This window comes from Didymella exigua (genome assembly GCF_010094145.1).
Source record: "Didymella exigua CBS 183.55 unplaced genomic scaffold M421scaffold_11, whole genome shotgun sequence".
NCBI classification, from domain to species: Eukaryota; Fungi; Ascomycota; class Dothideomycetes; order Pleosporales; family Didymellaceae; genus Didymella; species Didymella exigua.
This window is the reverse complement of record NW_022984785.1, coordinates 902,586-914,329: the sequence shown is the minus strand read 5'-3', so window position 1 is coordinate 914,329 and position 11,744 is coordinate 902,586. Positions and strand designations below refer to the sequence as shown.

The following is an 11,744-nucleotide window of genomic DNA, read 5'->3' as shown; positions in this document are numbered from 1 at the left end:
GACGCGGCGCAGCTCTCAGGGATATCTTTTCATGATGTACGGTATGCCTATCGACTGGAAGGCGACACTCCAACGTTCCGTCACGAAATCGACCACCGAGGCAGAGCTGCTAGCTCTGTCGACAGCAGCCAGCGAGCTGCAGGCATGGAATCGACTGTTCAAGCACATCAAGCTCGACCTAGAGATGGTACCAACGATCTTCTGCGACAACCTGCAGACAGTAGGAGTTGTTACTAAGCACGAGGACAAGCTATTCACGCGTTTGCGTCATGTGGACGTCCACCAACATTGGCTCAGGCAGGAGGTGGCAGCTGGACGCATATCAGTTCAGTGGAAGCCAACTAACCTTATGCCAGCTGATGGACTCACCAAGATCCTTGTACGCCAGAAGCATGCTGAATTCGTCTGACAGCTTAGATTAAAAGACGTTGAGAACCACCTACTAGAGCCTAAAGGACATGATAACCCTGATTCGGCGAGCTTGACTCACTGGTATTAGGACGGTATTGGGCATGGTTATAGGGCAACGATCATGGATATAATATAGAACAGGAATAAGGGAGATCAGCTTTGGTTGGCACCTCAGCTGAGGGGGTGTGTAACCACGTGGGTGAAGTCACATGATATCTTGTTGTAGAAGGTACCGCCCAGTGGGCAAGTGCACTTACCTCAGAGCTGAGAGCTCCGTACACAAACATCACAACACGACAACAGATAGCAATACAATTGTTGATCCCAGCCTCCACCCGACACTGCACCAGGCAGTTACAAGTGTTCTAAGGTTGAGTACGTGCGCAAGGGTCAACAGAGTGCAGTAGTTGCAGTAGAGAGAGGACTGTTATTGTAGATCAAGGAATAAGTTTCAAGCAGGACGGAGACGACCTGCGCTAGGTAATAGATGAAGTGATCAAATCCGGCACAACACTTGCACGTGGACACGTTTATCTTCCATTCAGCACCATCTTCTTCAGCTCTAGGTGCACTTATGATCAGTTCATCGAGCCAGCAGCATAAACATGCAAAATTAGCATCCAAGGAACGTTGTCACGGGCAGAAGAGGCCTACTTAGCAGGCCTACTTTGAGGTACTAATGTATGTACATTTAGACACTGCGAGAACGACCAGCACTGTACACAATAGGGGCGACTGTACACTGCGAGGGTACCTGCTGGGACTGTAGCGAGCCTGAGAGATTTGCGAGAGACTTTTGGATCTTGGGGATGAGCTTACGATCTGGGCTTGTGAGGGAGGTGGCGTTCTCGACCCCTGAACGCGACCGAGAACGCGACCGGGAACGCGACCGCGACCGCGACACTCTGTCCTTGCCCTTTGAGCTACCAGCACCACGGAAGAGACGCCCAAGAAACACCATCGAGCAAGGCGGACGCTACCGCAGGCCACTGTCACAGCCAGAACTATCAGCCGACGACTCTGATACTATCCCAATTAAAAGCAGCCAGCCCAACCCTCAAACCAGGAGGAGCGCCACGACTAACAAAGACCTGCTCGTTGCCTTAACTAACATCATTTAGTAACAGACTGAGACTATCAGAAACCTTAAACGCGAAACTAAAGAGATCAGATAGAACCAACAGGCCATCATCGACCACAATGTCAAGCTTATTGACGAAGTCGCAGAGCTCAAAGCGCGCGTCGACGACCTTGCGGCAGCGGCATCCTCGGGTGCGCGTTCCTGGGCCGCGGTGGCGGGTGCGAGCGCCACTTCCGGAACGCCACCGAGTCAGCCACACGCTAGCAGACCTAACCTCGCTCCTGGCGACGTGCCCAACGTCACAGTAGACATCTCCAGAGCAGATGGCGAACATGGCAGGATGTCAGCGGGCACGGTCAGAGCAGCGGTGGAAAAGGAAATGCGCACGATGGAGAGTCACGGGAACTGGCGATGCCGGGCGGTCACTGCGGACCACGCCACCCAGAGCCGCATCAGGATCGCGTGTAGAGACGAAGACGAGCACGAGCTTGTCAAGAAAGCAGCAGAGAAGATCGGTGCAGGCTCGCGCGTGTTACGCGATGAGCTCTTCCCAGTCAATGTCGACAACGTGAAGAGAACTGCAGTGCTAAACGAGAAGGACGAAATCAGGGCAGGAGCCACAGAAGCTTTCGGCGGAGAGAACGGAACGACAGTTGCCAAGATCGCGTGGCTAAGTAAGAGGGATGTCCCGAAGGCGTATGGGTCTATGGTAGTGTACGTGACTAAGAAGAGCGATGCAAGGAGGCTTGTCGCAGAAGGCTACTTCCACGCTGGTGGAGAGTCTGGCACGACGAGCGCTTTCGAACACCGGCCACGGCCCGGGCAATGCTACAACTGCCAGGAGCTCGGCCACAAAGCGTATCAGTGCAGAAAGACGCAGAGATGCGGGCGATGCGCCAAAGACGGTCACCACCACAAGAGCTGCAGCGAAACAGTGATGAAGTGTGTGCTGTGTGGAGGACCGCACGAGTCGTTCAGCAGAAACTGTCGGATGCTCTACCCACCTTAGCATGAATAGAGCATTCCGCATGATCCAGCTCAATGTCAGAAAGCAAGGCGAAGTACACGACAGCCTGATGAACGACGAAGAGATGCAAGAAGTGACAGTAATAGCCATCCAGGAGCCGCACGCGCGGAGGATGCAAGGCCGGCTGCTGACAACGCCTATGCTCCATCACAAGTGGACCAAGATGGTGCCGTCGACCTGGCGAGAGGGGAGGTGGCCGATACGGAGCATGCTGTGGGTGAGCAGAGAAGTGGAGGCGGAGCAGGTGCGGATTGAGTCGCCGGACTTGACAGCAGCGATCACCCGGCTGCACGAGCGGCAGGTATTGGTGGTGTCGGTGTACATACCAGGAGGAGACCCGCAGGCGCTGCGAGACGCATGCAACAAGCTAGACGAGGCGATTGCGGAGGTTAGACAAAGGGCCAGCACAGTGGTGGACGTGGTGCTGGCTGGCGACTTCAACCAACACGACCAGCTGTGGGGAGGGGAGGATGTGACGATGGTCAGACAGGGCGAAGCAGACCCGATCATCGACCTGATGACAGAGCACGCACTCAGCAGTCTGCTCCCGCGCGGCACCAAGACGTGGCAAGGCGGAGACTACGAGACGACGATCGACTTGGTGCTAGCGTCGAGAGAGCTGACAGATGCAGTGACGAGATGCGCGATCCGTGCAACCGAACACGGCTCTGACCACCGGACGATCGAGACAGTCTTCGACAGCTCGGTGCCGGCGCCGTCGCAGCAGCAGCAGGAGCGGCTTCTGCTCAAGAACGCACCGTGGAAGGCAATCAGGGACAGGATCTCCAGGACGCTTGGTGCGACGCTGCCAGTGGGCACGACGCAGCAGCGAACGGACAGACTGATGGCGGCGGTGCTGGAGGCGGTGCACGCACTGACTCCCAGGGCTAGGCCATCACCATACGCGAAGAGATGGTGGACGCAAGACTTGACACAACTACGCCGCGTCTACACGCATTGGAGGAACCGAGCGAGAGCGGCAAGACGCTCAGGAGGTGCTAGGCCGGACCTGGAAGAGACGGCAAAGGGAGCGGCGAAGCAGTACCATAATGCCATTCGACAGCAGAAGAGAAAGCACTGGGATGACTTCCTAGCAGACAACGATAACATCTGGAACGCGGCCAAGTACCTAAAGACTGGTACCGAGGCGTTTGGGACAGTCCCAGGCCTTCGCAGAACGGACGGAACGACTACAACCGACCACGGGGAGCAAGCCGAGGAGCTGCTCAGCACTTTCTTCCCTCCGCTTCCCAGCCATATCGACGACGAAGGACACAGGCCGCAGCGAGCGCCTGTAGAAATGCCGACCATCACGCTCGAAGAGGTGGAACGGCAGCTGCACGCTGCAAAGTCATGGAAAGCACCTGGAGACGACGGACTGCCAGTCGTGGTGTGGAAGCAGATCTGGCCGGTGGTCAAAGACCATGTCCTTGCGCTGTTCCGACAGTCGCTAGAAGAGGGATTGCTGCCCAGCCAGTGGAGACACGCCAAGATTATCCCGCTTAAGAAGCCAGGCAAGGAAGACTACACCGCTGCAAAAGCCTGGAGACCGATCTCACTGCTTGCCACGCTGGGCAAAGTGCTGGAGTCAGTGGTGGCAGAGAGGATCTCGCACATGGTCGAGACGCACGGGTTGCTGCCCACCAACCACTTCAGAGCGCGCAAGCAACGATCAGCGGAGCAAGCGCTGGTGCTTCTCCAAGAACAAATCTACACCGCGTGGCGGGGCCGGCGGACAGTCAGCCTGATCAGCTTCGACGTCAAAGGAGCGTACAACGGAGTGTGCAAGGAGAGACTGCTGCAGAGAATGAAAGCGCGCGGCATACCAGAGAGGCTGTTGCGGTGGGTAGAAGCGTTCTGCTCACAGCGCACCGCATCGATCCAAGTCAACGGACAGGCGTCCGAGGTTCGAGAGCTGCCCCAGGCAGGTCTGCCGCAGGGGTCGCCTCTGTCTCCTATTTTGTTTCTCTTTTTCAATGCGGACCTGGTGCAACGACGCATCGACACATACGGTGGTGCGATCGCGTTCGTGGATGACTTCACTGCGTGGGTCACAGGGCCGACAGCGCAAAGCAACAGGGAGGGTATCGAAGCGATCATCAGAGACGCACTGGACTGGGAACAGAGAAGCGGGGCGACGTTCGAAGCAGAGAAGACGGCTGTTATCCACTTCACTCGCAAAGCATACAAGAGCGCTGCAGACCCCTTCGTCATCAAGGGGCAGAGCGTGTCGCCCAAGGACCACGTCAAGATACTCGGCGTGCTCATGGACGCCGGGCTCAAGTACCACAAGCACATCGCAAGAGCAGCCGCAAAGGGGCTGGAAGCAGCACTGGAGCTCAGGAGGCTGAGAGGGCTCTCGCCCACGGTGGCACGGCAGCTGTTCACGGCGGCCGTTGCGCCGACGGTAGACTACGCGTCAAACGTGTGGATGCACGCCTGCAAGGACAAACTCGCAAGGTCCATCAATAGAGTGCAGAGAATAGGAGCACGGGCAATCGTAGGGACGTTCGCCACGGTAGCGACATGGGTGGCAGAGGCAGAAGCGCACATCCTGAGCGCGCAAGAGCGATTCTGGAAGCGAGCAGTCAAGCTGTGGACTGACATTCACGCGTTGCCTGAGACCAACCCGCTGCGAAGAAACACGTCACGCATGCGCAAGTTCAGGAGACAGTACCGCTCGCCGCTCTACTAGGTGGCCGAGGCGCTCAAGGACATAGAGATGGAACAGATGGAGACGATCCGGCCATGCGTCTTGGCGCCATGGGAGAAGAGAGTGCAGGCGGTGACTGAGGATGCGGCGCAGAGGCTCGAGGCCAACTGGGCGGTACGCATTGCGGTAAGCAGTTCGTCGCGCAACGGAATAGTCGGGATGGGAGGTGCGATCAGCATACAGAACAACGAAACACTGTCATTCTCTACCACAATAGGCAAGAGAGAGGAGCAGAACCCGTACTCGGCAGAGCTGGCGGCAATGGCTGAAGCGCTGAGTAGGCTGCCAAAGCTCAGGTTTCGCAACATCGCACTGATAACAAGAAACAAAGCTGCCGTGCTTACGCTAAGAAGACCTCGACAGCAGTCAGGTCAAAACTACATCAGCCAGCTTTATAGGACCGTGCAAACACTGCGAAGAGATGGTAATACAGTGACAGCACTGTGGCTGCCTGCAAGCAAAGAGTGCGAGCTCGCACGCCTCGCCAAGCAGGAGGCAAAGACGTCAACGAGACCCAACGCCACGCCGCAGACACAGCTTCCTAGGATGCGATCGACCACACACAACATTGCACGCAAGCAAGGCAACGTCAAGAAGGTGCCGGAAAAAGTAGGAAACTACTCTAAGCGAATCGACAAGGCACTGCCAGGAAAGCACACACGACAACTGTACGACCAGCTATCGCAGAAAGAGAGCAGCGTGCTCGCGCAGCTAAGAAGAGGCATGGCACAGCTGAACACGTATCTACACCGAATCAAAGCTTGCGACACAGATCAGTGTGGATGTGGACAGGCGGCAGAGACAGTGGAGCACTTTCTGTTCCGATGCAGACGGTGGACAGCACAGCGAACAGAGATGCTGCAGTGCACGCAGACAGGCAGAGGAAACATGTCGCTCTACCTGGGCGGCAAGGCAGCGACAGACGACGCGAAGTGGGCGCCAGACATGGGCGCGGTGCGAGCAACGATTCGATTCGCAATGGCGACAGGAAGACTTGACGCAAATTGACGTCTGACGACTGGATAAACCTCACCTACTAACACAAACTCATCAATAACCTCGTGCAGCATAGAGCAGACAGCGCTTCAGCCGCCAAAGATAGGACGCTGAACACTTGGAGAGTCTCTTAGAGACGCCGACTCTGAGCCAGTCTGCCACCAACAATACTAACCTACGAGCGCCTGATGAGAGACAGTAGATAGAGAACAAGCGACCTAGATATAGAGCAAGGGCTTTAACTGGAACAACAAGTGGCATGGAGAAGCGAGTCAGGGAAGACACAGGGGCTAGTGAGGCCGCGATGTAGCATAAGCAGTGTAGTAGCAGATCATCATTAGTAGCCCTTTCGGCTCGGCCGCCGGGCGTAAATAAATTGTGTGTGTGTGTATGTACATTTTGCCTCCTTTTTGGCTGTTACAAATGTTAACAATTACGCACTGCTCTCAGCCGCTCAGATGGCATATTGCAATCAAAACGCTTTCACGCTTGCAAGCGGACTGCCGACACGTAAAAGAAAGCTCGAGTAACTCCACCGGCACTAAAGATGATAACATTCATTAGCTAAGCGTCCTTGAACCCGGTCACGCCAAATAAGGCTGAAAGGTTCACACAAGAATCTCAAGTCACAGAATGGTGTTTAGCAAGATCCTCATTGATCAAAAGTGGTCAATTGAAGTATGTACAGCAATCTCAGGATATTTACAGCAACTTGAAGAACGACATCACTTTCGCCATCATCGACAATTCTGACTCAGACACAACATGTCTACCGCTGGAGTGTAAGGACACCAGGGCGGTAAGGCAGAAGGTTGTAGTCGCTAGGTTGGTTGCTAGGATCGCGACCCTGGTAGACCAGCTGCAGGTTACAAGGGTCGACAGTGAAGGTCTGATCGGGGTTGGTGCGGTACAGGTCACCGTGGGAAATATCGTTGGTCCAGGTGGCACCGCTATTCGCCTTGCCGGCGAAAGGGTTCTGTTCAGAAGCAGCCTGAGGAGTCCAGTTCCCGCTGAGGCTGGTAGCGGTGAAGCTTCGGAAGTAGCGGCCGTTGGAACCAATGGCTTCGACGATCATGAGATACTTGGGGCCGGAGGTGGCACCCTGGAGAGTGTAAACCTGAACGGCCTCGAACAAATTGTTCCTGCTGTCAGTCATGACAACGGTGCTGGCGGTACCGAAGTTGCCAGGGAAGTTGCCAATGGGCATGCTAGCGCGATAGATACTGCCGTTGTCACCGGCGAAAAACAAGTACATATTCTGGGAGTCACCAATGATAGTCTGATCAATAGCGCCGGTATCTGAGTCAGAGACTGTGCCAGAGAAGAGAGGCTGAGCTGCACCCCAGCTGTTCGCGTTGGAGGGGTCGGTACTGGTGCGGTAGGAGAAGGTGGTAGGACCCCACTGGTACGCCAGAACCCAGACCTTCTTGGGCGAGAAGTAGAACAGAGTGGGCGCGACGGCGCTGAAACTGTGGGCGGTCTGGCTGGCCGAGGCCAGGTCGGACCAGTTGCTGACGAGGCCGAAGTTAAAAGAGCCGTACTTGCCAGCAGAGCTGGTGGTGGTGCCGTAGACGAGCTTCTTTCCATTGTACTGAACAGCAGTGAAGTCCTTGAGGGCAGCCCAGCCGTCCTTAGGGCTGGCAAGAGGTCCGGAAGACGTCCACTTGTAGCTGGAAGGAAGAGCGCACTGTGCGGAAACAGTGGCGGCGGAAGCCAGGGAGGCAAGGAGGATGTTGGTGAGATGCATCGTGAGTCGACGTCTGTGAAAGTGCTAAAAGTGTGTGAGCGAGTTGGGGTAGTGTCGATGCAATCAGTCCGCCAGAACGTGTTTAAATGGTGTCTCCTTGTCAACACTCATCCCGGAGCTCAGACACCTCGTCACGCCGACTTGTTACCCAAAGGGTAGAAGCTTATTGCTCCCACCGGTTGAACTAGTATAAATTTCTAGAACCGGCCCTGGCCCGTTGATCTTGAAACACCCCACAGATTGAAGCGGGGAAACAGACAGCAAAACGGGCTTCCCGCGCATGAAGGGTGAAGGCTCATTGATGCGACAAGGCATCCAATAATCATTTATCTGGTGCATTCCCCCGAATTCGTATATTTGGTTTTGTCTGCGCCCGTAGCAGAGAGTGACGAGCATGATTGTGGGGAATGAAGGCAACACTTTGCTCTGGATGTCGCAGAAGCTCCAACTTCAAGGGTGCACGCTACGTCTACTCAGCTTCTATGAGTTGTCATCCCAAGCGAGAGCGACCTATTCCGTGAAAAGACAGTACATTAGCAATGCTTTGTGCATCATGAAGTCACCTTTAATCAGGCGTTCGCGCCGAATGTCGTTCGGCGCCTCGTCGATGTGACACGTAGCGTTTGATGTTCCAGCAAACTATGCGCACCGACCGAAACGGGTACATTCTCCGCGCGACTATTTACAAATGCTGTAGGTACGGCTTCGTAAGATCAGTCTAGGTAATGTGAGAGATAGACGCGGTAGGCCGTCTACTGACGTCCGAATTACCTTTGCTACTCTTGCTGTGGGAGAGCCCTGACCCGGCTTTGCAGTACTTCGTATCGTCGTCAATGGACAACTTGACCATTCCGAAATGATATCGAAATGCAATGCGACCAGTCGCAGACTCAGTTCATTCCTCGTACGAACCTGTCCGGAAATTAGAGAGCGTTCAGGATTACTCTTGACATGTTGTGGTTGCCGTTTCGTGCCCTTCGTGTTGTTGTATCCCCTCGGCATTTGTGAGGTCATCCGTTCCGCGTGGCCCCTGAGCCATCGCCACATCGAATGAAAATTCTGTGCAGTCGCTATGGTCTGGAGAAGAGACTGACAGTTCTTAGTAGAGCTCATTTCCGCTTCTCTCCAGATAACGATAACGTTGTCATAACGTCGATTTCGAGCCAGCTCTGCTGATGTGGAACGGCTTCAGCAGCAGCGACGGTACCGTAGCTCTCGGGCTGCATAAATAGGCATCAAACATGGAAGTCTCTCCTTTGCAATGCCCAACAGTGATGCGCCGAAATTTTACACATCTGGTGTTGTGAAGATCGAGACTCGGGAGGAATCAACAATGTCATCGCGCAACGAACCTCGGCCCAACGCGCAAGATCGACCACCAAACGCGTCGAAACGCGCAACGCTTGAAAATTAGTCTTGCGTTGGTCTCGACCATTCTATGAGAGAATGTCGACTTCATCACCGGCTTCACAATCGCTCTCTAGGCTCGTAGGGAGCCGCTTGCGCCAGATCTTCGAATTTCTTCACACAGTCTGGCTCCTTGGTACTGGCCTCATTCTTCTTGAAATCCGAGACGCTGTCACAACTCTTGGGATGGGTGTCACATTCGATCCCGCCAAAGACATTGGCAGTCTGGCGGGCAAAGTTATCCTGGTGACTGGCGGTACACAAGCCCCATGTCTCTGCGTATGCCCACACTCGACTGACAGACTCAGGCAACGCTGGACTGGGCAAGCAAACCATCACATACCTTGCCGCTCACAAACCAGCACGTATCTACCTCGCCGCGCGCAACGCGTCGAAAGCGTCCTCCGCCATTTACGACATCAGGGCTGCCGTATCCAATGCCTGTGAAATCATCCACCTGCCCCTCGACCTTACGTCATTCTCCAGCATCGCAGAAGCGGCTGCGACATTCAACCGCTCGGAAACCCGCCTGGACATCCTAATCAACAATGCAGGCATAATGGCATGCCCCTACTCCACCACAAAAGAAGGGTACGAGATACAGTTCGGAACGAACCACATGGGCCACGCGCTGCTCACTAAGCTCCTGCTGCCCACACTGCTGAAGACGAGCGAGACACACGGTGATGCGCGAGTCGTTACATTGAGCAGTGCAGGCCATGCAATCGGGGTACCAGGGGGCCTCATTCTGGACCAGCAAAAGCTCGAGCAACAAGGAACGTGGAAGCGGTACGGACAGTCAAAGTTGTGCAACCTGCTATTTGCACGCGAGTTAAGTGAGCGGTACCCGCAGATCACGTCTGTCAGTCTGCATCCTGGTGTGATTCTCACCGACCTGTTCCAGTCGCTGCAGGCGAACGTGTTTTTGAAGGCGGGACTGTTTATCTACGGACTGTTTTTCTTCCTGATTCCTGGACACTACAAGAGTACGGAGGGCGGTGCGTTGAACCAGACATGGGCTGCCACTGCGCGGAAGGAAGACTTGGTGAACGGAACGTATTACAAGCCCGTCGGGGTGAAGAGCGAGGGGAGCAAGGCGGCAAGGGATACAGGGTTGCAGAAGAAGCTTTGGGAATACACCGAGGCGGCGTTGAGCACCCATGGATATTAGGAGCGAGCAGAGCGAAAAGTCGATGGCAACTGTCATGACCAGTCACGCCCTGCTGGAGGAGGTACGCAGAGTGTGCAGCTCCACGTGGCGCCTCGCGACGAACCCATCAGGGCGTTTGCCGCAAAACAAAGTGGTTACCTTGCAGCATTTGCGCAAAATCTGGGCTTGCCTGAAACCCGCCTATTGCCAATTCTGCTGAGCAGGTTGCGTTGATCTTCTTTTACTGTCGCAATTTTCAAAATCTTAAGCAGAGGCTGCTAATCAGGTCCGGCCACATACTACAGCATGTAAGCCTTGTGACGGCTAAGTATTCTAATTAAGGGCTGCAGCTTGCATATAACCCCCGCACCGGTGAATGAGCATGCTGTCTGGTCAGGTTTCTAAACACTAGGGGACATGCAGTATCATTCGCCGCCCGCTTTACAGCACTCCCTCCGTTCTCTATCCACCCCAATAACGCATTAGTTATGATCTCAGACAACATTTCTTGCCTTATCGTCTGGGGGGAACCTGGATTGATCTCGCTTATTGGCGCCTGATGACTATCAATTCCAGGCATAGTATAACGTGGTCCACCACCGAGCGGATCACCCCACCGAGCGAATCACCAAATGCAACTATATATCTTTGAACGTGAATAACTCAACACAACAACAAGATATAATAGTGCGTAATAGCTTGAATTAATCGCCTATCTCTACTGTATCTTTCTTGCATGTACGCTTGTTGTGTCCTGTGTTGCCACACCTCCTGCAGCGCGGAATACCCCTGCTGCTAGCACCTGCCTGCACTCTCCCCTCGCGCCTCTCTACTTCAAGTTGAACCTCAGCATCCTTTTGGGTAACTATTACCCCTGCTTCTACCTGTGATAGAGTCCCCCCCTTCTGTATTCGCTTCTTCTTACGCTTTTTACGCTCAGAAGCAGCCTGATTTGCTTGCTCAAGACTATCTATCCTAGCTTCAAGCAACGTGTGTGAGTGTACCTTCAAAGTTAACCCCTTTTTAACCTGCAGCACTATCTTAAGAATAGACTTAGGTGAGGAACTCCTATGGTCCCTTATCCTCTTGAGAATCAGCGTTGTTTGAGCCTCTATTTCCCAGGCGTTGCTTGTTGTTTTGGGCTGCCAAGGGGTACTCCTGGGTAAAGGTGGTGTTGGTGTACGAGGCTTCACTTCAAGCCTTGATAGCACC

The 11,744-nt window shown here is 54.5% G+C and overlaps 5 protein-coding genes across 5 annotated transcripts; 3 read left to right on the top strand and 2 right to left on the bottom strand.

Moving 5' to 3' along the window:
* Window positions 1-1,076: 1,076 nt before the first annotated feature.
* Window positions 1,077-1,674, top strand: M421DRAFT_139766 (uncharacterized protein). The gene has a single exon (XM_033587466.1). It carries the CDS (start codon window positions 1,221-1,223, stop codon window positions 1,530-1,532), a length of 312 nt encoding a protein of 103 aa, XP_033449749.1. The 5' UTR covers window positions 1,077-1,220; the 3' UTR covers window positions 1,533-1,674.
* A 119-nt stretch (window positions 1,675-1,793) lies between these two features.
* On the top strand, window positions 1,794-2,501 carry M421DRAFT_60767 (uncharacterized protein; the record flags this gene model as incomplete). The annotated part of the gene is made up of 1 exon (XM_033595816.1): window positions 1,794-2,501. A coding segment is annotated over one exon (708 nt), but the record flags the coding sequence as incomplete, so codon positions are not given.
* Window positions 2,502-6,997: 4,496 nt separating this feature from the next.
* On the bottom strand, window positions 6,998-7,975 carry M421DRAFT_4632 (glycoside hydrolase family 62 protein; the record flags this gene model as incomplete). Its single annotated transcript, XM_033594692.1, has 1 exon — window positions 6,998-7,975. One exon carries the CDS (start codon window positions 7,973-7,975, stop codon window positions 6,998-7,000), a length of 978 nt encoding a protein of 325 aa, XP_033449747.1.
* Window positions 7,976-9,568: 1,593 nt separating this feature from the next.
* Window positions 9,569-10,553, top strand: M421DRAFT_61224 (retinol dehydrogenase 12; the record flags this gene model as incomplete). The annotated part of the gene is made up of 2 exons (XM_033595861.1): window positions 9,569-9,638; window positions 9,691-10,553. The coding sequence occupies 2 exons, from the start codon at window positions 9,569-9,571 to the stop codon at window positions 10,551-10,553; spliced, it is 933 nt and encodes a 310-aa protein (XP_033449746.1).
* Window positions 10,554-10,711: 158 nt separating this feature from the next.
* Window positions 10,712-11,164, bottom strand: M421DRAFT_139754 (uncharacterized protein). The gene has a single exon (XM_033587465.1). It carries the CDS (start codon window positions 11,110-11,112, stop codon window positions 10,870-10,872), a length of 243 nt encoding a protein of 80 aa, XP_033449745.1. The 5' UTR covers window positions 11,113-11,164; the 3' UTR covers window positions 10,712-10,869.
* Window positions 11,165-11,744: the final 580 nt, after the last annotated feature.